The following is a 27,500-nucleotide window of genomic DNA, read 5'->3' on the forward strand; positions in this document are numbered from 1 at the left end:
CAACAACAACAACAAGCATGTGGCACTGTGGGTTGATGCACTGGACTGTAAGGTTGTTGGAACTGCAAGATTGGTGGTTCAAGTTCTCCAGCTACTCCTCTGAAACCCTATACAGGGTCACTATGAGTCAGAAACGACTTGACAGCACTTCACAACACTAACAACAATGTATATGTTTATAAATATGGTTGGTGTTGCTGCGGGTTTGGGCAGTCGGCTGTTAACTGCAAGATTGGCTGTTGAAGCCCACAGCTGCTCCTCTGTAGAAAGATAAGGCTGTCTGCTCCTATAAAGATTATGATCTCGGATACTCTATATAGGATCAGTATGAGTCAGAATCAACTCCCTGGCTGTGGGTTTAATGTATATGTTTATAAATATGAGAATTATAAGTGCAGGGAAGAATATAGTCAACATTATAGTGTCCTCATTCCCAAGCACACTGTCTGGCACTAGTAAGCACTCAATAAGCACTTATTAAAGCAAAATAATTGATGCATGATCCTACTCATTTTTTTCACATAAACCTGCTTCAGCTCTTCTGGACTCTCCAAGATGTTTTTGTTCCAAAAGAATGATTTTTTCATTATGCTGTTTATTTTGGTAGCTTAGTATAATATTAAAATGTATGTCCTCAATATTTAAATAAAAATTAAAAACATGCTTAGGCATTAATAGAGTGATAATAGAGCACATGTCTTCCTATGTAGACATATTCTTGTTACAAAGAGAGAAACTAGTGGTCAAAAGCAAAAGTAAAGAGAAGGAAACAAAAATCAGAAGGAAAAAGTACCAGGGTCTCATTATAATTTATCTACTTGTGAATACTAAGAAAACCCACTTTCAAGTATGTTTGGAAAGTATTCTAAAGCAGTTAAATTATGGAGGCCAACTGGTTTGCTGCTCAGTATTGTTAAGTGCCATTGAGTCAGCTCCGACTCTTAGTGACCCTTTATAGGGTTTAAACCACCAGTCTTATAGGATTCCTTGGTGACCGATAGTTATCTTTTATTTTGAGTTCTTTAAACATTTATTTTTTAGGCAATAATTTTCTTGCAGGGGGCAATAATTTTTTAAGTCAGTCTATATTGACATTTGTCAATACTTACCCAAAAAAGTCCATTTTTAGCTAAAATAGACATAAAGATATTTATGAAAGTGCCATCATTACTAAACAGCACAGTAAGCTCAATATATTTAGAACAAAATTTAGGTTTTTCCACCTTGAAGAGACCTAGAAATTCACCGTTACAATACTGAAATACATGTGGCAATAAGGAAACATTTTAAATTAATGATGTTCCTTTTTTTCTTGGATAGAGAAAAGTTTACTTGACCTTAGGGAAAGTTGAGATATTTGCAAGACATTAGGGTAAATTTTAGGACCAAATGCAAACTCTCTGGAGGAGGTATGAAAAGAAATTACTTGAGGCTTCTTGTGATTTCTGTTATGGTTTGATCATAAATACCATGCAAATATCCTTTGTCAGTGTGTTTTGGCAGTTCTTCCAAGGAGACCGGGCGGGGAGTGAAGAGGATTACAGAGAAGGAAAATGAAGTTGATTTTACACTAGAAAAACGCAGTGGGGAATTCTCTACGTTTCTAACAAATTGTCTATTTCTTTCTCATGACCACTATACAGTGTTTAAAAAATCAGTCTAAAAACCAAAAGTATAAACTTCCAAGTGGAGTCAAAACCTGCATCCTTCCCTACAGTTTTGAAAGTAACTAAAATATAATCCCATCATTTGTTCTAGTACCATACTGTATTCATTAGGATGGTTTCGGATTCTAAGTAGTGTGAAGCACAATTCAAACTAACTAAAGCAGAAAGGAAGAAGCCCTAGTAGTTTAGTGGATTACGTGTTGGGCTGCTAACCACAAGGTCAGCAGTTTGAAACAACCAGCTACTCCGAGGGAGAAAGATGAGGCTTTCTTCTACCATAAAAATTTACTGCTTCGGAAACCCTATGCCAGGTCACCGTGAGTCAGAACCATTTCCATGACGTACCACCACCAAAGCAGAGAAGGAAATGTTTTGGCTCACGGAATCTGAGAAGCATTGACAAGAAGCTACTAACATGGCAGGGATGCAGCTTGACTTCAGGGAGAAAAAAAAGCTAGAAATGCACTCAGGATGCACCATCTAGTTTCAGCTATTTTATGTGTGTCTGCTGCATTCTCTCTCTTCATAAATCTTCTTTCTCTAGATGACAAACAAAAGTTCCTCACCACTACAGCGTATAACTTGTTGTTGTTGTTGTTAAGTGCCATCGAGTCGGGTCCGACCCATAGCGACCCTGTACAGGGTTTCCGAGGGTGTAAATCTTACGGGAGTAGAAAGCCTCATCTTTCTCCCGCGGAGCCGCTGGTAGTTTCGAACCGCTGACCTTAAGGTTCGCAGCCCGATTCGTAACCACTACGCTACCAGAGCTCCTCAACTACAGGCCCTCAAAATAAATAAATAAATAAATAAAACCCTGCCTTTATGCTCTATTTGAAACAAAGTCCTACAATCATAAGGAGGGAATCCATTGGTTACCGTTCAAACAATCAACTATTGTTTTTAAATGTTGTCTAGTTGGTTCTGACTCAATAGTGACCCTGGATAGGGTTTCTGAGGAGCAATTGTTAAGTTTGAACCACCGACCTTGAGGTTCAAACCAACCTTGAAGTCAAGAGCTTGCCCTACACACAGGACAAAGATAGGCTCTCTTCAGGGGCAGATCAGTTCTGTGACCAGGAGACTAGGATTATGCAGTAACATGGCAGCTCCCTTGGTTACCATAAGGATAAGGAAGTAAGGAGCAATTGTCAGGCAAAGGAGAATGCTGTAATGCTAGGCTGGGAAAGAAGTTTATCTCTAGTACTCATAGAACCTCCCACCCCCACCCCGAGGAAAAATACTTAATATCTATGGCAGCGGCTGCAGGAACTCATGGAAGGCTTCAATGCTAGTCCACTTAAGTGACTCTAGATATACTGAGATACAGATATGTAACCAATAGCATATCTATACCACATGAAAAAAATTCTGATAGAACAAATAGATTTAAATGATTGAGTGCCACATTCATCATGAAACCTCTGAACATACTCAGATGTTGTTGTTAAGTACTGTCGAGTCGATTGTGACCCATAGCAACCTTGTATAGGATTTCCAAGGAGCAGCTGGTAAGCTTGAACCACCGACTTTGTAGTTCAAACCACTTTGCAGTCTGAAGCATTAGCCCACAGCACCACACCAGGACTTCATAAGTAAACCCTGCCAAAATCTTGCATATATGTGAGATCACCACTTTACGGTTTATCATATAACTGCCCTCCAATTTCCCAAATATTAGGTCTGAGTCCTAAATTCAACCAAGTTTATTTTATCTTAATCTTCATTCTTACTAGAAAACTTCAATATTAAGATTCATGTTAAGGACATAATTTATTCCACATCCAATGTAAATGTTTATTGAGATTCTTCTTATGTCTTGGACTTCTGGCATGGTGCTGTAAGACAAGCACTGCACTGTGAACGTTCAGGTCGGTGGTTCAAACCCACCAGCTGCTCCTCAGAAACCCTGTACAGGGTCATTATGAGTTGGAATCAATTCGAGGGCACTTAGCAACAACAACTTAAACCTAGGCAATGGTCTCAGTACTCAAACACAGATGATCCAGACATTTTTCTTGCTTTAAAGAGAGCAAAATTTTATGTCTTTTGTCCTCTTTACACTTGATATAGAAATCTAGCATGGCCAAATTAAATCTAGCCAGTGAATTGCCTCTCTAAACACCAAGAATGTATCTAGAAGCAGTTTAGTTTGCCTATCCAGAAAATCAAAATTTTCCTTCCTTTTAAGCCAAAAGGCTATTAATGCGAATCCAATTGAATTTGCATTTGATTACATTTCTGATGGAAACATTCATATGCAAATGAAAATTCATGCAAAGATAGCCAGATAATTCAAATAGTTGCTGAAATATCAAGATAAAATTAGGACAGTAAATGTGTATCCCTCCTGTTTACTAGGTTACTCTAAGGTCATCAAATGAAACAGTGTTCTCAAAAAATTAAAATAAACTGTGACCTAAACATTTAACATTTACGAAGTCCGATTCAGAGAAGAACTATTGTATCGGTTTTAGTGTCATAGCACTAAAAAAGAAGTCTGTCACTGGTAAAATCAGACCAGTTGCTAAATAACTATTCATCTTGGATCTACAATTTTGTCTCCATTATCTTTCCTTGCTACTAAAAATTTTTCAAAATTATTGATAGATCAAAAGTCATTTGGACAGTCTTAAACACTGACTATTGTAATTTTATGCAAGTTGTCGATTCCTACATACTTTCCTAGAGACTTAATGATGCAAGTTAAACATTAACACAATCACCACCAATAACTAACCTTCAGAAAGCATCCATGGTACTAAGAGTTGGAGTCCTGGTGTGGCACTGTAGGATAAGCACTGGACTGAAAGGTCCATTTGAACCTCAAGGTTGGTGGTTCAAACCCACCAGCTTCCCCTTGTTGTTGTTGTTAGGTGCCATAGTGACCCTATATACAACAGAACGGAACACTGTCCAGTCTTGGGCCAACCTCACAATTGTTGCCACACTTGAGCCCATTGATGCTGCCGCTGTGAAAATCCATCTTTTCTTCGACCTTCCACTTTACCAAACATGATATCCTTCTCCAGCAACTGGTCCCCCCTGACAATATGTCCGAAGTATGAGAAACAAAATCTGGTCATCCTGGCTTCCAAGGAGCAATCTGGCTCTACTTCTCCCAACACAGATCTATTTGTTCTTTTGGCAGTCCATAGTACTTTCAGTATACTCCTTCAACACCATAACTCAAATGCATCAATTCTTCTTCAGTCTTCCTTGTTCACTATTCAACTTTCACATGCATATGAGTTATTGAAAATACCATGGTTTGGGTAAGGTACACCTTAGTCCTCAAATTGACATCTTTGCTCTTCGGCACTGTAAAGAGGTCTTGTGCAGCAGATTTGCTCAATGCAATACATTGTTTGATTTCTTGACTGCTGATTCAATGAGTGTTGATGGCTGATCCAAGCAAAATGAAGTCTTTAACAACTTTAATCTTTTCTCCATCTATATTAATGTTGTTTATTGGCCCAGGGGTGAGGACTTTTGTTTTCTTTGAACTGCAAACCATACCAAAGGTTGTGGTCTTTGATCTTCATCAGTAAGTAATTTAAGTCCTCTTCATTTTCAGCAATCAAGGTTGTATCATCTGCATATCACAGGTTATTAATGAGTTTTCCTCCAATCCTGATGCCACATTTTTCTTTATATAACCCACCTTCTCAGACTGGATAAGAATGGTGAAAGAATAAAACTGTGGCACACACCTTTCCTAATTTTAAACTATTCAGTGTTCTCTTGTTCTGTTCCAACAACTGCCTCTTGGTCTATATACAGATTCCTCATGAGTACAATTAAGTCTTACAAAATACTCATACCTCTCAATGTTGTCCATAACTTGGCATGATCCACACAATTGAAAGCCTTCATGTAGTCAGTAAAGCACAGGTAAATATCTTCCTGTTATTCTCTGCTTTCAGCCAAGATCCATCGGACATCAGCAATGATATCCCACATTCTACATCCTCTTCTGAATCCAGCTTGAATCTCTAGACGTTCTCTGTAATTTTTATGGTTGCAGCTGTTTTTGCATTACCTTTAGTAAAACTTAGCTCACATGGGATATCAATGATATTGTCCGATGATTTCCATATTCTGTTGGGTCACATCTCTTTGGAATGGGCACAAATCCAGATCTCTTCCAGTCAGTTGGCCAGGTAGTTGTCTTAAAAATTTCTTGGCACAGTTGCATGAGTGCCTGTAGTCCTGCATCACTTTATTGAGAGATTTCAGTTTGTATTCCATCTACTCCCCATGCCTTTTCCTTTGCCAATGACTTCAGTGTATCTTGGACTTCTTCCTGCTTTCTTCATCATTCAAAATTTTGCCCATAGAATTCTTCAATATTTCAAGATGAGGTTTGAATTTTTTCTTCAGTACCCTAAGCTTGAAGGAGCCCTGGTACTGTAGTGGTTACGAATAGGGCTGCTAACCTCAAGGACGGCAGTTTGAAACTGCCAGTGGTTCCATGGGAGAAAGATGAAGCGGTCTGCTCCCATAAAGATTTACAGCCTTGGAAACCCTGGGTAGGGTCACTGAGTCGGAACCAATGCCACGGTATTTAACAAGAACAACAATAACCCTAAGCTTGAGAAATGTTGAGCGTCTTCTTCCTATTGGTTTTCTAATTCCATGTCTTTGCGCATTTTGTTATAATATTTGATTTTGTCTTCTTGAGCTGACCTTTGAAATGCTCTGTTCAGCTCTTGTACCTCCTCACTTATTCCATTTGCTTTAGCATCTTTACACTAAAGAGGAAGTTTCAGTGTCTCTTCTGACATTCATTTTGATCTTTTCCTTCTCTCTTGTCTTCTCAATAACCTTTTGCTTTCTTCCTGTATGATGTTCTTGATGTCATCCCACAACTCTTCTGGCCTTCGGTCTCAGTGTGTAATACAACAAATCTTTTCTTCAGATGATCTCTAAATTCAGGTGGGATATATTCAAAGTCATATTTGGGCTCTCATGAACTTGTTTTCATTTTCTTCAGCTTCAGTCTGAATTTGTGTATGAGCAATTGATGGTCTGTTCCCTGGCCTTGTTTTGGCTGATGAGATGGAGCTTTTCCACCATCTCTTCCCACAGATGTAATTAATTTGATTTCTGTATATTCTATCTGGTGAGGTCCATGTGTATAATTGTCTTTTATGTTGTTTAAAAAAGGTATTTGTAATGAAGAACTCATTCGTCTTGCATAATTCCATGATGCAATCTCCAGTACTGTTCTATCACTAAGGCCTTATTTTCCAGCTACTGACCCATCCTCTTTGTTTCCAACCTTTGCATTCCAATCGCCAGTAATTATCAATCCATCTTGATTGCATGTTTGATCAATTTCAGACTGAAGAAGTTGGTAGAATTCTTTAATTTCATCATCACTGGCTTTAGTGGTTAGTGCATAAATTTGAATAATAGTGGTATTAAGTTGTCTTCCTTGTAGGCATATGGATATTATCCTATCAAACAGCATTGTACCTTATGACTGATCTTTATATGTTCTTTTTGATGATGAACACAACGCCATTCCTCTTCAATTTGTCATTCTCAGCATAGTAAACCATGTGATCATCAGATTCAAAAATGGCCAATACCAGTCCCTTTCAAGTTCACTAATGCTTAGGATATCAATGTTTATACGTTCGATTTCATTTTTGACAATTTTCAATTTTCCTAGATTCAGACTTTGTACATTCCATGCTGCAATTATTCATGGATTTTTACAGCTGTTGTATTGATCTCTCTCCATGGAAATTGTATATAGAGTCTCTATGAGTCAGAATCCAGTCGACAGCACTTAATATTAACATAGTTGTCCATAGTCTTCTATCAAATCAATTTAAGAAAATACTTAAGCAAAATTTCAAGATAATATATAAAAGCTTAATACAGCACTGCACATTTCAAACCTATTTTGGGGGAAAATACAGGTCTTGAAATCAGACTGTTGTTCTTATTAAACTTAACAGAAGTTGGAATGTATTTTTATCTCTTAATTTAAAAGTATAGGAAATATACTTTTCCTATTTCCTTTTATTTAATCCAATGGATTTATTTCCTAGTTAGACTTTTTAGAATTCCAGTGTTACCTAGCATCCATCAAGTTTAGAAATTCTGAACTCCAGGGAGGATCTTGGCATCTCCCCACCTGGATGCCACCTCCCCCAATTCTCCCCCCAAGTCTAGTGATTTTGCTTCTTAAGTATCTCTTAAACCCAGACACTTCTATTTGTCTCCATCATCAATTTGTTCATCTCTGCCTGATCAATGGCAAGAGCCTCCTAACTGGTATCCCAGAGTCAATTTTTCTCTTCCTCCAGTCCCTACTCCATACTGTTAGCCAGAGTCACCTTTAAAAAAAAAAAAAAAATCATACTTTTTTATCCAACTATCCTCCTTGCTTAATTCTCTTGAGTGATGTCATGTTTTTCTTATGATACAGACCCAAGTCCTCATATGGTGATTGCATTGTGCATCATCTGATCATGGCCTGCCCCTCCACCCTTACGTACCTGACAATGCTCTTCTTTCACTTTCTGCATCTCATCATTGCCCTTCTAGATCCTGAAATGTACTAGGTTTCTGGATGTGCCAACATCTTTAAATGTGCTTCTCTCCCCCAGCTTCTAAAATTAGGTAACATCATCCTTCCTCAGGTAAGCCTTCCTTGGTCTTCTAGATGCCATGAGGTTACTGCTTTTATGCCACCATATAACTTTTTTTCATACCACTTCTTCGAGTTTGTAATGACATAATTTTTTTTTTTTTGAGATGATATCTGTTGTATTGATCTCTCTCATGGCTTCCTGAATAATGAGACTAGATCTGCTTTTGTTTTTGTTTGCTTACCAGAGCAAGACATGATGCCTATCATATACCAGGCATTCAATACATACTTGTTGAAATAATGGTTCCAATTTCTGTTCTTCTCATCTGTAATTCACAAGTTCATTAACAATGAAAGCCAAAAAGATAAATGGTCTGATTTGTTCAAATACCATCCTACCACAATTAGCCAAATAGAATTTGTATGGCAGTACTATAATATCTTCTATGGCAGAGAAGATGAAGTAAAGAATATATTGAAACCCTGGTTAACTGCTCTAATAAACTATGAAAGTAGGCTCTACCATTATTTCTACTACCAAAGGATTTTTTTTATTATTATTTACCTATGGTAGAAAAAAAAAATACATTCTCAACTCTTTCTTATGCATAACATGTTTAAGAAGACATTTAAACCACAGCTTGTTTCAGAAACACGTGCTAAGTTCCCAATATACAGATTCTTGTGACACAAGGTGCTAACATTGGTTTACAACTATTATTCATCTCATAGGAGTCATAATTATAAAAAGTTAAAATTGTATCAAAATCACATAATAGTATAGACAATCTCTTGTTCTCACTGTTACTTTTATTTCTGCCAGCTGAGAGTTTAATTTGTTAGGAGCTTTCAAATACTGAGGTAAATATTAACAATAAACTGCCACATTCCATGATTTTTTTTAAATAATATTTTTTATTGTATTATAGGTAAGATATAATAACAGTTCATACACCAAATCAGGTTTTCATTTAAGAATTTTTAATGCAAATTGTTTCATGACATTGATTATAGTTTTTATACTATGTCAGCATTATCAATTATTACCATTCCGTCTGTTCTTTTTTCATTAATCTATCTTCTCTTCCGCTCCTTGCCTTCTCATCTTTGCTTTTGGGCACATGTTGACAGTTTGGTCTTATACAGCTGATTGCTTAAGGAAGCACACTATTCATGGGTGACTTTATTTTATAAGCCAATCTATGAATTGGCTGAAAGGTAACCTCCAGAAGTAGCCGCAGTTCCAAGTTCAAGAGGAATCTTTGTGCAGTCGTCTCAGGGACTCCTCCGGGTTTCAGTCCAGTAGGTCTGGCTTATTGTAGGTATTTGAATTTTGTTCTACATTTCACCTCCCACCTCCCCCATTGTATCCAGGACCTTCTATTGTGTCCCTGATGAGAATGGTCAGTAACGGTAGTCAGACAGCATCTTGTTCTCCTCGTCTCCAGTTAGAAGACTAAGAGAAGGCTGTTAGTCCTGTGTCCTAGTTCCTTAGCATTTCCTCCTTATGAATAAAGATGAATAGTTGTTTCTTAAGTGGCTGTTTGCAAGTTTTTAAGACACAACTCACTAAACTAGGATATAGACTAATATCTTTATGAACTATGTTCTGCCAGTTTACTAAGTTGTCCTCCTAGACTATGGTCTTCAGCCTTTTAACTTAGTTAAATTAATACCATGTGTTCTGTGGGTATGCCTAGGAAGCGTGCATCGCTGTGCCCCCATGCATTTTGTTGTTGTTATTAACTGCTGTAGAGTTGGTTCCAGTTCATAGCAACCTTATGCACAAGAGAACAAAACACTGCCCAGTCCTGCACCATCTTCACAATTGTTGTTAAGCTTGAGTCCTTTGCTGCTGTCACTGTGCAAATCCATCTATTTTTCGCTGATACCCACTTTACCTGGTATGATGTCCTTCTCTAGGGACTGTTCTCGTCTTTCCTGATATGCTCAAAGTATGAGAGACAAAATCTCAATATCCTGGCTTCTAGGGAGCATTCTGGTTGTACTTTTTCCAACACAGATTTATTTCTTCTTCTGGCAATCCATGGTACTTTTAATATTCTTCTCTAACACCAAAACTCCAAAGCATCAATTTTTTTACTATCTTCCTTATTCACTGTCTGACTTCCACATGAATTTGAAGCTATTGAAAATACCATGGCTTGGCTCAGGTGCACCTTAGGCCTCAAACTGACATCTTTGCAATTGAACACTCTAAAGAGGTCTTGTATTTTGTTATACATGTGGAAATGTATGCCACTCACACAAACATATACAGACATGTGCCCACAGATATACATGCATGTGCATTTATTTACATATCCTTCCTATACATATATGTATACATATCTACCTATGTAAGTGCTCTGATAGCATAGTCCTTATAAGTTGGGCTGCTAACCTCAAGCTCAGCAATTTGAAACTACCAGCTGTTCTGTGGAGAGAAAGATGAGGCTTTCTGCTCCTGTAAAGGTTTACAACCTCGGAAACCCTATACAGGGTCACTATGAGTCGGAATCGACTCCTCAGCACATAACCACTACCACCACTACCACCTACCCATGTAACCTCATATATGTTTTTGATTGTTTTTACTGTTGTTGCAAAATTATATATGCATTAGCTGAAACTGCTTCTTTTCCGCTCATACTTCTTAATGTCTTTATTTACCTTGGTCAAGTTGTGCTAACTTCTTGTATTTGGTTTTGTCTTTACCATCATCAAAAGTAACAAGTATCTACTATCTAGAAAATGGTTCTCCCCACACCCCTCCCCTTGGTAAGCATCAAACATCAAAGAATGTTGCTTTCTGTGTTTGTTCCTATTCTTGACTTTTTGTAATAGTGGAAGCATATACTATTTGTCGTTTTGTGCAGAATCCCCTCCAGGTTCACCCACATTATAAGATGTTTTAAGGACTCATCGTTATTTTTTATGTTTGCATAGTAGTCCATTGTATGTATGTACCATATTTTGCTTATCCATTCATCTGCTGATAGGCAGTTAGATTGTTTCCATATTTTTGCTATTGTGAATACTGTTACAATGAATATAGGTGTGCATAAGTCTATTCACATCACTTGTATTAGGTCTCTAGGCTATATACCTGGGATTTTGGGGTCATAAGGAATTTCTATTTCTAGCTTTTTGAGGAAGTATCATACCATTTTCAAACTCCCAGCAGGGATGTGTAAGAGTTCCATTCTCCCCACAGCTTTCCCAGCATTTGTTGTTTCCTTTCTTTCTTTTTTAACCATTGCCATTTTTCTAGGGGTGAGAGTGTATCTCATTTGTAGTTTTGATGATTTGTGTCTTTGACAGCTAATGATCACAAGCATCTTTTATATATTTGTTGGTGTCTGAATGGCCTCTTTAGTGAAATGTCTGTTCTTATCCTTAGCCTAGCCCTTTTGTTTTTTTTTTTTTAGATTGTTTGTCATTTTATTGAGTGGCTAAAGTTTTCAATATATTTTAGAGGTTTTTTTTTAATAAACAAAGTCACATTTGCATCTCTAGGAATATCTGTCCTTTAGCATTTGTCTCAGACAATATAACCCTGACTGTCTGTGATATTAAGAGGGTGGAGGTTTATAGGCATATATTTAGCAACAGGATGTTTCTATGGTTAGGAACGTTAAGTTAGTGGACAATGAAAAAATTAAATATACCTTTCTTAAAGGAAAAGGAAGTTTTATATAGATTATTAAAGAAGCTTTGAGTTTACATTCCCTCTTATGTAGATGATCCTTAGAATTTAGTCCTGCTTTTACAATTTTCACAAACATTTTTTAAAAATCTATTTCATACTAATTATGCAGACCAGTAGTCCAAGAACAAATAAATAAAACATACCTATTTTCCTTAAAGCAAAATGTTCTTTTTTTGCATATATTATGGCCTGGAATAAGCATTTAATCACTAACTAGTCATCTGCCACTTGTTGCAAATAAGTCAGGTATTTCAGATCTGATTGCAAGTCAGCACGTCTTACTAACAATGATGCCAATGGATTTGGTCTCCTAGAAATAAGGCCCTGAAAAAAAACGGTTCTTCTCTTTTAATGATTTCAGTTAAGAATGCAAATTGCACCTCAGACTTTGAAGAATACTTTGCCAAAAGGAAACTGGAGGAACGCGATGGCCATGCAGTTAGCATTGAGGAGTACCTTCAGCGCAGTGACACAGCCATTATTTACCCAGAAGCCCCTGAGGAACTGTCTCGCCTTGGCACTCCAGAGGCCAATGGGCAAGAAGAAAATGGTGAGGCTGTAATTCATTTTTAGCCACTACACTGACCTCTGCAGCTGTTACAATTATAAATGCACTACATGCCTGGGTGTTTACCTTAAAATTTGAAGAACAGCTGCAGAGGCATGGAATTTCATGAGCAAAGATTAGAACTGTAATTTTAGGGTATTGTGAATTTTTTTTGTCAGCAAATTTGTGTCATTTGTACATCCAATAAAGAACAAGTACAATTAGAGCCTATTTCTAAGAGATAAAAATATCTAAATGTATTCCTATCTTTCTGAAATATTTCACTTTTGAGAAAGAACAAAAAGTTTTGAAATACTGACCCTAACCTTTTATACTTCTTTACTGGTACCTGAAAGACTCCACAAGCTGAGTTTCTGAGTAATATGTGACTCAGGGTTCAATGCAAACAACCAGTCATCTAAAGAGAATACCCTCGTTTATCAGCTGTTTGAATTTCCCCCACAAAGCTCGAGTAATTAATTAATCTTGCAGCGAGCGCAGTGTGAACTGATTCCTACACGTCTGTCCTGGGTGTGCGAGGGGACGGGTGTGCACGGAGGACATAGAGCAGACTGCAGTGATTCCTGTCATACCATCCCGGGCAGTCAGCCCATTAGCTGCCATTGATTTACTGACCTTTTGGCCCACTTCTCTCTCTCTCCTCTCTGGGCTACAGACCTGCCACCTGGAACTCCAGATGCTTTTGCCCAACTGCTGACCTGCCCCTACTGCGACCGGGGCTACAAGCGCTTGACATCACTGAAGGAGCACATCAAGTACCGCCACGAGAAGAATGAAGAGAACTTTTCTTGCCCTCTTTGTAGCTACACGTTTGCCTACCGCACCCAGCTCGAGCGGCATATGGTGACGCACAAGCCGGGGACAGATCAGGTGGGGGGCTGGTTTTAAGTGATTTCTTTCTATAATAACCCCTTAGAGAAACGATATTGCTTTGATTGGCAATCATTATTAATTTTTCATGGCATTTTGAAGATGCAGATCTTTTAATGGTAATAGCTTTAATTGAGGTCTAAATGATTTTTTGATGGTCTCTTCTAATATGATTTAATAGTCTTATGTTCACGATCGAATGAGTGTGTTAATTTCTAATTTAGAAATTTTATTTGCACTTTAACTTGACTTTAGTTTCATTTTTATGTTCCACAAAAAGTGAATGAAATTGTAGCATTTTAATTGTACATTATTAAACATCTCAGCAATTTTAATTCCATTTTTCATCTACTTTTACTCTGAATTTTTTTTTTCATGTAGGATCAAGTCATAGTAAAAGAAGTGTGTTTCTTTTATTTATCATATAACACCTTCAATTACTTTAACCGTATTCTTTACAAGCTGTTGCTACTAGTACATGAAATCTAATTAAGTGTTTTAAAGAAAATTGAACAGCCTTATAGTATATATGTGCGTATATGTACATATACAATAAACTAGATAAATACTAAAATGTTGGATATATAATAAAACTTATTTCTTTATATGCATATTTGTAGCTAAGTCTTAAAATTGCCCTACCTCCTTGGCTCATTCATCTAAAAATAAAACCTCATTCTTGAACAAGTAAGCAAAACTTATGATTTCCTTGACAATAACTGAATGGGACTGATTCACAGTGCTCTTAAATGTTTGAGCAATACCGCTGTTGTATCTTCCTGGGAGAACTGACTCCACAAATTGACATTAGGATGTGTTGGAATGGTAACAGAAATGGTGTAACTTAAGTAAAAAAATGAGTGGCATAACAAATTTTGAATTACCCTCTATAAATCTTGGTCCCATTATCTTTTAAAATAATAATTGAACAGGATTTTTATATTAATTTTTTCTGTTTTATTTTTTCCTTATGGGCCTTATTTTCTTAGAATAACAAAATAGGAGAATTAGCAAACAATAAAAACAATGGTGATAATACTAAGTTTCGGAGTTTTTCTATCTTAAGAGAACAGCTCATATAAACCATGCCATTTCTGTCTGATTGGGCTTGTCACCTGAAGGTTTATTTCAAAGTTCAGTTATTTAAAAAAAAAAAAAATTGCACATTTATACTTATGTAACAGTTAATCTCCCCTTGCTCATATGCACAAAAACTCTAGGAAAAAACAAACAAACAAAAAACAGTACCTAGAAATTTATTTAGCATAACTGCTTTAAATTTCACATGCAGAAGTGTGATTGTGTTGGCGCATTATGAATGGTAGCTTTGGTGTTGAAAAGTCCCCTCATTTGCTCATGGCATTTACAATTAGTAAATTAAAATGATTGTATCATATTAACAGTGGCACAACTAAAGTTTATAGTAGTCCTCTGAGGGCTGTGGGGGGAGACAAAGCAGCTGTTGCTGTTTGTTTATGCAACTCAGCAACATATGAGCGCTGGTCCCTCAATGGCGCTCGGCGGGCTGGGCTCTGCTTGATCTTTGAAGGTTGCTGCTGTTTGAACAAACCTCCCTGTGTCCCATGTAACACCATCTGTCTCACTAGGAATGTGGGAAGATTCAGCACACCCTAGCAGTTGTCATACCGTTTCTGTGCTGTCTTTTTGCAAAAGGCTTTTGTGTCACTGCTGCTTGGAAAAGGCTGACCTCCTACCTTGAGCATCCAGAGTGGGTGACTGTATTTTTTCCCCAGAATTCTAGTCTCACAACCTCTCCCCTCCCCACTTGCTCAAAAAGGTCAGCTGTGTTTGATTATATCTTTGCAGCATTTAACTTGTCTTTTCAGCAAACTTTTTATTTTCCTTTTCTGTTCCTACTTCCTAGCACACTACCTAAGAGGAAAATGAAAAGTTGTTGAAGTCTTTCCCAGTGGCCTGTGATAAAACTGTTCAAGTAGCTATCACCCAAGATGTTGCCTCTTATGTTTGATATGGAATCAAATATGATATGCAACACTTTGGGAAAAACAGAGTATACATTTGCTACTAGCACAGCAAATGGGCTGTTTAACCATGCTTATCATGTAATGAGGAATTCTGGCGAGGCACTATAGGATAAGCACTGAAGTGCTAACCACAAAGTTGACAGTTCAAACCCACCAGCCACTCCTTGGAAACCTTACACAGCGGCACTTAACAACAACAACATCATGTAATGAAATATTTATAGTGGAGATATTTTGTTTGGGGTTTGGAGTTTTCTGTTTGTTTTTTATTCTTGAAATTCAGGATTGCTTCAGTGTAAATTATGCTCTTAACCTATACAGACATTTCATCAGATTAGTTACATGTATAAGGTTGGGGGTTTTTCTTCTTCTTGTTTTGAGAGTATTTAGAATTTCCAAGAAAATATTTATTTGCTCCTTGACAAAATAAGTGAATTCTATCTGGGGTATCATCAGATTTTAAATGTTTCAGTAAACACAAATAACCACAAACATCCTTACAATCATACTTTCCCATCTCCAAAGACTCCAAGAAACGTTTTGGAAAAAGAGACTCCAGAAATAATTCTAAAGCAAGTGTTGGTTGCACATATGAAAGCACTTTTTTGTTGTTGTCATTTCAATTTTATTGCCAACATTATCACTTATATTGCAACTCTGAAAGACTGGGCAGATAAATAAACATGCACTCAAACCTTTTGGCCTGTCTGAAACATAGAGGCCATTTTAAAAATTTGTAACAAATTTTCTTTGTTCCTCCTTCACAAAACTGATGTTAGTCTTTTTCCCTTTTATAGCACCAAATGCTGACCCAAGGAGCAGGTAACCGCAAGTTCAAATGCACAGAGTGCGGCAAAGCCTTCAAATATAAACACCATCTGAAAGAACACCTGCGAATTCACAGTGGTGAGTAGCAGAGGTGCTGATGTTTCTATTGGCATCTTGTTTAATTAGAGTAGATTTTAAAGATTGTTTAAAATTTACACAGTTCTATTTGTAGTGTTTTAGAACAACTAATTTATTTTATAAACTATGTGTACCTGATGTGTCTTCATGAAATTTACAGTACCACCAATACCTCTGTCTTATAAAAAGGAATACTTATACCTCTCAGAGACTACAAATGCTTTTGATTTATTACCAAACCTAGAGGCTCCTTTTAAAAACCCTCCTGCTAGTTAAGCATTTTTGATCTAAAGAAACTCAACTGGCAAATTCTGAAGGAAATTCGTTTTGGTATCTGGCCATGAAAGAAAAAGTTGAATAACTTTGGATAGGAGCTTATGTATGATAAATGTCCCTTGATTTCTGAGAGCTGTGTATTACAAAATTAACACCCTACCACTGGGATTTCATTTTTATAACTAGTTTGATAGCTTTGCCAAGCATTTTATTACCAAATTGGATGCAATTCAAAGGACTAGCTGGATTGGTAGAATCAATGGAATCTACAAAGAGTTGATTAAAGGCATGGCTACACTTCTCTTTAAATACTGTGACATCTTTATTGTGCTATTGACCACACATTAATCTGACACTCTGCTTAAATGGGAGGCTGCCGATGGCAAGACAAGATTTGGGATGTTGGCTGAAAAAGGCCTAGATAGCCCTCACCTCCCACTGCTAACATCTTGAATTATGTTCTCCCAGGGTAGATAAAGCTCAGAAACAGTTATGATCAAATAATTCTAATCTAAGCACTTAGATTGTACACAATCTAGATTGTATACAATACCCCATTGTGTTCCTTTCATGTAGTTTTACAGATTCATGTCTTGGTAGACAAATGCAATTATTTACAAATAAATGTCAAGTTAATTTTAATTATCATTTTAGGTGAAAAACCATACGAGTGCCCAAACTGCAAGAAACGTTTCTCCCACTCTGGTTCCTACAGTTCGCACATCAGCAGCAAGAAATGTATTGGTTTAATCTCTGTAAATGGCCGAATGAGAAACAATATCAAGACGGGTTCTTCCCCTAATTCTGTTTCTTCTTCTCCCACTAATTCAGCCATTACCCAGTTAAGAAACAAGTTGGAGAATGGAAAACCACTTAGTATGTCTGAACAATCAGGCTTACTTAAAATTAAAACAGAACCACTAGACTTCAATGACTATAAAGTTCTTATGGCCACACACGGGTTTAGTGGCACTAGTCCCTTTATGAACGGTGGACTTGGAGCAACCAGCCCTTTAGGAGTTCATCCATCTGCTCAGAGTCCAATGCAGCACTTAGGTGTAGGGATGGAAGCCCCTTTACTTGGATTTCCCACCATGAATAGTAATTTAAGTGAAGTACAAAAGGTTCTGCAAATTGTGGACAACACGGTTTCCAGGCAAAAAATGGACTGCAAGGCTGAAGAAATTTCAAAGTTGAAAGGTTATCACATGAAGGATCCATGCTCTCAACCAGAGGAACAAATAGTTACTTCTCCTAATATCCCACCCGTAGGTCTTCCAGTAGTGAGTCATAATGGTGCCACTAAAAGTATTATTGACTACACATTAGAAAAAGTCAATGAAGCCAAAGCTTGCCTCCAGAGCTTGACTACTGACTCAAGGAGACAGATCAGTAATATAAAAAAAGAGAAGCTACGTACTTTAATAGATTTGGTCACTGATGACAAAATTATTGAGAACCATAACATATCCACTCCATTTTCATGCCAGTTCTGTAAAGAAAGTTTTCCTGGCCCCATTCCCTTGCATCAGCATGAACGTTACCTTTGTAAGATGAATGAAGAGATCAAAGCAGTCCTGCAACCTCATGAAAACATAGTCCCCAACAAAGCCGGAGTTTTTGTTGATAATAAAGCCCTCCTCTTGTCATCTGTACTTTCTGAGAAAGGAATGACAAGCCCCATCAACCCATACAAGGACCACATGTCTGTACTTAAAGCATATTATGCTATGAACATGGAGCCCAACTCTGATGAACTGCTGAAAATTTCCATTGCTGTGGGCCTTCCTCAGGAATTTGTGAAGGAATGGTTTGAGCAACGAAAAGTCTACCAGTATTCAAATTCCAGGTCACCATCACTGGAAAGGAACTCAAAGCCGTTAGTTCCCAACAATAACCCTCCCACAAAAGACTCTTTATTACCTAGATCTCCTGTAAAACCTCTGGACTCTATAACATCACCATCTATAGCAGAACTCCATAACAGTGTTACAAATTGTGATCCTCCTCTCAGGCTAACAAAACCTTCCCATTTTACCAATATTAAACCAGTTGACAAATTGGACCACTCAAGGAGTAATACTCCTTCTCCCTTAAATCTTTCCTCCACATCTTCTAAAAACTCCCACAGTAGTTCTTACACTCCAAACAGCTTCTCGTCAGAGGAGCTACAGGCTGAGCCTTTGGACTTGTCATTACCAAAACAAATGAAAGAACCCAAAAGTATTATAGCCACAAAGAACAAAACAAAAGCTAGTAGCATCAATTTAGACCATAACAGTATTTCTTCATCATCTGAAAACTCGGATGAGCCACTAAACTTGACTTTCATCAAGAAGGAGTTTTCAAATTCAAATAATCTGGACAACAAAAGCACTAACCCAGTGTTTGGCATGAATCCATTTAGTGCCAAACCTTTATATACAGCTCTTCCACCACAAAGCGCATTTCCCCCTGCCACTTTCATGCCACCAGTTCAGACCAGTATCCCTGGGCTACGACCATATCCAGGACTGGATCAGATGAGCTTCCTACCACATATGGCCTATACCTACCCAACTGGAGCAGCTACTTTTGCTGATATGCAGCAAAGAAGAAAGTATCAGCGGAAACAAGGATTTCAGGTAATGAGACATATTATTTTGTTCTGAATAGTGAAGGTGAAAATTATATAGCTTATGTATATATGTATAAATATATGCAGGAAAAAACTACAAATGAAAAAATCAAGTGCTATGTTTTCAGCAAATATAGGAGAGTTGTTGTTTTTTTTAACTAGGACTTAAAACTGAGTGAGCTAGAAAAATAAAGGGATGAAAGAATGAAATACTGCATTACGTAAGACCATTTGCTTTTTAAAAAAATGATAAAGAAGAAATTAATATTTATGAGGGTAAGTCAAAAAGTACTGTTACTAGGGTTCCAGTTCATACATGTGTAGGTTTATTTCAAATAAAGCTGTTAAAACATGCACATGTGATCATTGGATGACTGCAGACAAGTTCCCTCAGTAGTACATTTGTCTTAGTCTCCTTACAGTCCACTCAAAAATAAGCTCCAATCAAAACAGTAGCTTCAGAGAGGATCAGCTGGTCCAGTTAAATTCAAGGAAGAGAGATCATCTCAGAAGGTTATGGTGACTGGTTTGGGAGATTCCTAAGTGTTAGTCTTGATAGATGTTCTTGAAGGAGATAGGATGATCATGAGGACTTATTATGAAGATGTTTTAAGAACACTGAAAACTTCATTGGTGAGGTAAAGGCCTAGAAAGTTGTACAAAGGAATCATTTTCCATCATGATAATGCACCTGTAGCAAGGACTGTCCTATGAGAATTTAATTGGGAAACTGTACCTCATCTACCTTATAGCCCTGATCTTGCCCCTCCAGACTTCTTTTTGTCAACCAAACTCAAAGAACATGTAAAAGGAATAAGATTTGAGTCCCTCAAGGATGCCATAACTGCTGCTTTGCTGTGGTATAAATTGAAGAACACAGAAATCTTCAAGGGAAGGGTTAGAGAGATGGAGACACTACTTTCAGAAGTATAGAGCCCTAGATGGAGGCGATGGAGAGAATTAATAGCTTCACATTTTGACATTTTTGTTCAATAAAGGTTTCTATGATTTTGTGGCAATATTTTTTACTTACCCTCATATGTTTGAAATGCATTTAGATTGATTCCTGTGCTTTCAGAATTTTATAGTAATAACATTTGGTGGAACTTACGTAGATGCTAAAAATTAACACTTGGTATCAGTTACACACCTTTACAGATGTTTAGGATTTATACATATATAAATTAGATATGAAATATAAATGAGGGGGCTTTAAGATTCCATTATCTGTTCGTTCAGTTTTTCCAAGAACTTTTTGAAGCCCTCTTGTATGTACACATTCATCTATTTTGTGTAAAAGAGAGCAGTCTGTTATATAGGGTATTTGAAAATACTTTTTTGTTCATTCCACAAGACTTCTTTTGCAATTTCAAATTAATGAATAATGTGAAGTTTTTCAAATACAAAATACAGGTATGTGTTAACATAATAAAGTATAATCTCTGTTTGTAAAATAGGAGCAAAAGTAGCAGTGCACCTCAGTAACAGCTGTTCCAGTATTCCAATTTATAGTGCATCCACCCTCTTTGTAAATGTATTTAAGCCTATTTAATCTTCTCTAATATTAATTAGTGCAAACGTAGTCTAAGAAAACTGAACTGTGGGCTTGCAAATGGAAATGTATGTTATCATGCAAGTTTGCAGTCCTTTGGATCAAGACAAAATAAATATCAAGAAATTTAATAATTTACTGATCCACATTCATTATTGCTTAATGCTGAAGGCTGTTTTAACATAGATAGAACATTGATAAAAAGTGTTATTAATATTCCCTATTTCAAATTAGAAAATTAAATATAAAAATATAGCTTGAGGCCTTCAGTTGGTAGACATACATTTAAATAGATTGCATAATAATAACATTTAGTACCTAAATATAAAATTCAATTAAAATGGGGTTTCTACAGCTACAGATCATTTCTAAAGTTAAGCACACACTGAAAAAATACACAAATTCAGATCTTTATTGTTCACTCCTGGATATTTCCTGGTATAAAGAAAATAAAGGATTCTAGGAAAATATATGATTTTCTCATCTTTAGAGTTGACTATATTCTTGAAAAACAGATCTACCATCTAGGGCAGATAAGGTTTATATTTTTGTTGAAATGTGAGGCCTCATATATTGTTCACGGAAAATACTGTTTAAAAAACGAGATCGATTAATAGCAGTCAACTTTTGAGGTTCTCCAAATGTCAGCCTATGCGAAGTTGTTTGGTGTAAACACAAAGAGAAGAGACGGTGTTGAAACTATGTGATTATATCACAGGGAGAATTGCTTGATGGAACACAAGACTACATGTCAGGCCTAGATGACATGACAGACTCCGATTCCTGTCTGTCTCGAAAGAAGATCAAGAAGACAGAGAGTGGCATGTATGCATGTGACTTATGTGACAAGACATTCCAGAAAAGCAGTTCCCTTCTACGACATAAATACGAACACACAGGTATGAGTGGCTTTGACTAGCTAGTTAGAGCTTCCCGGCCTGCTGTACATTTCATAATATTTAATGAGTACACTTGTGCAACATAAGATGTAGCTTATGCTGATACCTTCAACAAGGAAGAGATAATGCTTTTGCCTAGCTCAGTAGGGCTTTTCTGTTGCCCATATATTGGATCATTCATGTGTTTATGAATGTGCTTGTCTTCGTGTCTTCTAAGTAAATCTGTAAACCAAATTTACAATTCATATCAAAGGACTATTTTAATGGTCAGGGCAATGAAATGGCATGACACAGATAGTTATTAGAAATGTCTTCCAATTCTTAAGCTACGATGAACCTGTATGTGTAGAAATTTAATAATAAAAGTTCAGTCAATGATCTATTAATTTCATCATCCAAATGTCAAATGAGCTGCTACCTGGGGGTGATTTTGTTTGGTTTTCCTAAATTGCCACATTTTGAATAAACTAAGAGTTTTCGTACTATAAAAGAAAAGTCATAAGTTAAGTAATAGGCCAGATGAGCTATGGAAACTACCAATATTGGAAGACTGAAATAAAACTTTCTAATTAATTAGCTTATTTCCAACTCATGCATTACTAATTAGGAACGATTGTACAGACTTGACAAGACAGCAGTCTAATGCTTCCTTAGAAGTAGGTAGGACTAGACAGACAGTGTGCTCATTTTAAAAGAAGAAAGATGAAGTACACTAATGTGAAGCGGGTATTGTTTTCCAAAACCCAAGACCTAAAACTAGTGCAATCCTGTGATTCCTCCTTCCTTCTCCTCCCATTCCAACAACAGGGTATCTTAGCCTCATCCCAGTCACTAACCCATCTCCAACTCTTCTCTCCTAGAAATTTGACACACGGAACTGACTCTAGATGAAAAAAATAGTGTAGGATCTCAATAAAGATATTGATGAGAAGGCAGAAACTAGGAAACTTTCCGTGGGTAAAATTAAGAAAATTTTCAGTTTAATCAGGAAGTGTACTATCAAACATTTCAATCTGGGAGGTGGGGAAATAAAGTAACATTAATGATTTTGAGGGAAAAGTGATGAAGAGGCAGGAAGGAAAAGAAAGGAAAGGAGGGGAGGAGAGGGAAAAAGAAGGGAATCTGAATATTTCCTGCCACAGTTTGACTGTCTAAATATGGAGTGCCCTTTTTAGTGATCCAACTATCCTTGGAAAGCATGTCTCATCATCTTTCCTTATTTCTCATTGTGAATGTGCTGAGGCAGAACAAGGGACCAGAATTAGCCTTAGGGGGTGGGGAGAGTCAGACAGGGAGGAGGTTCTATAACTTCAAGTGTTGAGGGCATATATGAAGAGCACAAGGCTGATAAATAGCAGTGTTCATACTCCAGATGGAGTCCTGGTATGGCACTGTGGGATAAACATTGGGCTGCTAACTGCAAGGATGGCAGTTCAAATTCACCAACCACTCCTTAAAAACCCTATAGAGACTCGATGAGTTGGAATCAACTCAACAGCACTTAACAACTATAACATACTCCAAATGATTCTGTTTCCTTCTCCTTAAACTGGCTGACATTAATTTCTATTATTTTTAAAGTTCAACTAATAATATAATAACATTTATATTGATACAGCCAAATAAAGTGAGGTATGGCACTGTGGGTTAATGCACTGGACTGTAAGATCGGTTTTGAATCACAATGTCAGTGGTTCAAGCTCACCAGCCGCTCCTGGGAAACCCTATACAGGGTCACTATGAGTTGGAACCAACTCAATGGCACTTAATAACAATAATGATACAGGAGTCCTGCTGTGGTGCTATAGGATAAGCACTAGACAGCTAACTGCAAGTTAGGCAGTTCAAACCTACCACCCAATCCTCAGAAATCCTGTACAGGGTTGCTATGAGTCAGAACCAACTCCACAACACATAACAACAACAACATAATGATACAACCCAACTTGAATAGCAAATCCAAACAGCTTTTCTACTTTAGTTTTATGATTCAATGCTTGAAGTCTCAATTTTTTCCTGCATTTATCTTTCATTCATCGATATTTCTTTAGTTCCAAGACCTATTGAACATTTATGAATAAAGATATTTTCATACTTAAAGTGACTTTAATATTTAATCAACCTCATATATATTTTGTATTTTATCATTCAGCTACAATAGTCACATCACTGAAGGCACCTTTCCTATCTGATTGTTTTTATTGTAGGACCATATGCAAACTTTATCATTTGCTACCTGGTGAGTGTACAACTCGTATTTCAGTGAGGGCTGTCAGATATATTGACATCAGTTAACAGATTTGTTTTTGATAAAATTAGATATCCAGAAGTTATATAGATTATAGATCATTAAGAGACCCAAAAGTTGGTAGACCACAAATATGCATAATAATTACAATTTGGAAAATAAACTCCACTTTAAAAATTAAGATAAAAGGCCCTAGTCCTTTAAGATGTGAAAAGAACTGCTGCCTAGAAACCCATTGCCTAGCAACAGGATGCTAACCATCCAATGGAGTCTCTAAACTTGTGATTAATTATGCTCCTGTTGGCTTCCCAGCTTGTCAAGTTTCTAGTGTGTTAACTTTTTCGTCTCTTGATGAAACATCTCATGGCATTACTACTGTTAATGTATTAGGTTCCATCAAAGTGAAGTTCATCATGAAGTTTCTATCGCCATGATTTATGTGAAAATGTAGCCTATTTTCCTTCGCTAAGTGGCCCCCTTAAGCCCTCTATTTGCTTATATTAAACACTAAAAATATTTTAAGAATGTATTACTATGAAAATGATGAGAACTGTCTCCGGGTTGATATATTCTAAAGGTGGGAAACGACATTGATTCATATTTTGATTATGTATTCATTACCAATGTGCTATTGGTAAAGTGTGTTTGTTACATCTGTCTAAAATGCACCATACAGGAGAGTTTCAATTAAGCAGGCAATTATGAAAGACTTATTCTAGGTTTCCTGTTCTCTTTTACATCAACCAATTTAATGTATTTCTTAGGCAGATACCAATCGTAATGCTTAACTTTTCTTACTAATGGCTTATTGCTTGCTTGCTATTCCTGGGACCCAAACTGGGACTAGGAGCCCTGGTGGTACAGTGGTTAAAGTGCTCAGTTGCTAATCAAAAGATCAGTGGTTCAAACCACAAGCTGTTCTTTATGAGAAAGATCTAGCAATCTGCTTCCATAAAAAACTACACTCTACAGCCTTGGAAAACCTATGGGATAGTTCTACTGTGTTCTCTAAAGTCAATATGATTCAGAATCGAGTCAATGACAAAAAAATTGGCTACACTGGGACAAAGGAAGGAAATGCTACATAAAAGCAGACCAGTAGGATTCATTGTCTCAAATAAGGACATTATAATATAAGATCTGAAACTTGTGTTAGGCACTGTCAAGAACTGGTTTGTAGTCCACTAAAATTTTAATCTGACATTTATTGAATCCTTTCTCTGTTGAGATATTGTGGTAGGTGCTTCTAAGCCCACCTTATTTGAAAAAGTAATAAAAATGTTTCTACTTTTGAGTAGATAAAACCTAAGTTTTAACTAACTTACCAGTCAATTTTGTTTCTCAGTTATAGGATAATTTTTTCATACCAGTCACCTTCCATTTTAATACTAATTCCAGTTTTCATTCTAGACAGGTGAATCATGAACCTAAAAAAAAGATTTTTTACCCTAAAAATCATTTGGTTCACTAACTATCAATTTGGATGTTTTTCTGAATCTTGTTCATGTGGAAATTTAATTCCAGGACATCTTGATTTGAATCAGGTAAACCAATCAAACAAGTTTAAAAGAAAAGATGAATATCCAAGTCCTTTTCTATTTAAATTGAATTGATTAAATACTTACCAGTGAAACTTCTGAAAGTTGGGTAGATTATTCAATGGGAGATAGAGGTCTAGTTTGTGTACCCCCATCATGCCCTTTGCATGGCCTATTGGCTGAACATTTTATTCTTTCAGGTTAACAGTTCATAGCATAAACTTACTATATTTATATTGTAAGAATATTATTTATTATTGAATGAATTCCCTGAACAGTTTATTGTCTGTTCACATAGACTATCTATAAAATAAGCTACAATTTTGTGGGCATTCCCCAAGCATTTCTAATAGGCCTTGAAATTTGTGCAGACAAGTGTTCATTCTGCCTCAGGACAGTGTCTCTGTGTTCTGTTTCTTTAGAAAGAGAGACCCTTATTGACTATAATGTTCACTGAAAATTATTCACACAGTATCTTCATGAGGGATATGACTGGGTGACATTTTCATGCTGTAGAGCTAATTGGTGTCTAAAAGATACCTAGAGAAAATGATATCTAAAAACGATCATAGGACAATTCTACCCCAATGCATACTGTAGCAACTAAATCCTAAAACCCACTGACATCAAGTGGATTCTGACACATTTCAACCCTATAGGACAAAGTGGAACTGCTCCTTAGGGTTTCTGAGACTATAAATCTTTACAGGAGAGGACAGACTCACCTTTCTGTCCCAACAAGAAATATTTCAGCTAGTATTTGTCTTCTCTCCACTCAGGCTTTTCAGTGTATTACAGTTCTGATAGATGAATCTTGTTTAGAACTTGGGAAACTATATTTATTAATGAATATTAATAAAATTATCTAATATAAATTGCATGGTTATTATGCACAGCCATTTTGCATATACTGTCTCCTTTACTTTTTTAATGCCCAGTCTGTGAGTTAGATCTCAAATAATCACCGGTTCCCTGACAACAAAGCTCATCCCCTAAGGAGGTTATTATAGGCCTCAGCCACTCTGGAAAATGGTGTGACACTTCCTCAGAAAGTTGGAAATAGAAATACCATATGACGCAGCATTACCTCTACTTGGTATATATCCCCAAAAATTCGAGCCATAACACAAGTAAATACATGCACACTAATGTTCATTGTAGCACTATTCACAATAGAAAAAAGATGGAGACAGCCTGAACAACAAAAGTAAGATATTTTTTAAACCTGAACAAAAAAGATGTTATTATGCCCAAGACGTCTTAACACCTCATAAAATATAGATTTGCACACAGTCAGATCCTGGAACCTGTCTCCACAATGTAACATTGTCCCATCCTACCTACCCCTGTTAGAACTGACTTAGACTTGCACCTGATAACATTCATTTCTTTAAGGTTCAAGCCCACGCAAGAGGGATCAAATTCATAACTTAGCAACTTAAAATTTCCTGTAAGGCAAAAAACTTAACTTTTTCCCAAATATTCTTCTGCTTCCTGTTAAATGACCTTCCTACTTGGTGGTCATTTAAAATAAAAAAAGCACACATCTGTCCAGATTATTGACACTCTTTTGGAATTCCCCTTTCTATTATTCAGTTTACCGCATTCATAACATCTTTCCCAAAGTTAAGGAATGGTTCTTCTGTGGTTGGAATTAGCCATTTTTACTTCAGATCTTTAACTGTCTTAATCCATGAATTGAAGTAGGTTATTAGAAACTTCTTTATGTCCAGTACAAATACTAGTCACCAATAAATATCTTTCTGATAGCTTTCCTTATCAGTAAATAACATCTTGCGTCTCACCACATCTATCATTGCTAAATGTATATTAGACATTCCAGGAAAATAAAGACCATTAATGAAATAACATATAGCTGACTTTGGCAGTCTCTAAATTGTGGCATGTCCCAGAAGCATTAAACAACATTATTAAAGACATTTGATTACTAATTAGCAGCTAAAATGGGCTTGAATGTACTAATACTAGCTTTTAATTCAATTTGCTGAAATGCAAGTTTCTATTTGGGGAAGA

The 27,500-nt window shown here is 36.7% G+C and overlaps 1 protein-coding gene across 3 annotated transcripts in view; it reads left to right on the plus strand.

Annotated features, from left to right (window-relative positions):
- ZEB2 (zinc finger E-box binding homeobox 2) overlaps window positions 1–27,500 on the plus strand; it is a 155,756-nt gene that overhangs the window by 125,268 nt on the left and 2,988 nt on the right. For all 3 annotated transcript variants that reach the window (XM_006834561.1, XM_006834563.1, XM_006834562.1), the window contains 5 exons: window positions 12,348–12,536; window positions 13,210–13,424; window positions 16,228–16,336; window positions 17,267–19,236; window positions 21,500–21,680. In XM_006834561.1, the coding sequence (XP_006834624.1) occupies window positions 12,348–12,536; window positions 13,210–13,424; window positions 16,228–16,336; window positions 17,267–19,236; window positions 21,500–21,680 (2,664 nt within the window). The remainder of the gene's footprint in view (window positions 1–12,347; window positions 12,537–13,209; window positions 13,425–16,227; window positions 16,337–17,266; window positions 19,237–21,499; window positions 21,681–27,500) is intronic.

Source organism: Chrysochloris asiatica, unplaced genomic scaffold (assembly GCF_000296735.1).
Source record: "Chrysochloris asiatica unplaced genomic scaffold, ChrAsi1.0 scaffold00012, whole genome shotgun sequence".
Lineage (NCBI taxonomy): Eukaryota > Metazoa > Chordata > Mammalia > Afrosoricida > Chrysochloridae > Chrysochloris > Chrysochloris asiatica.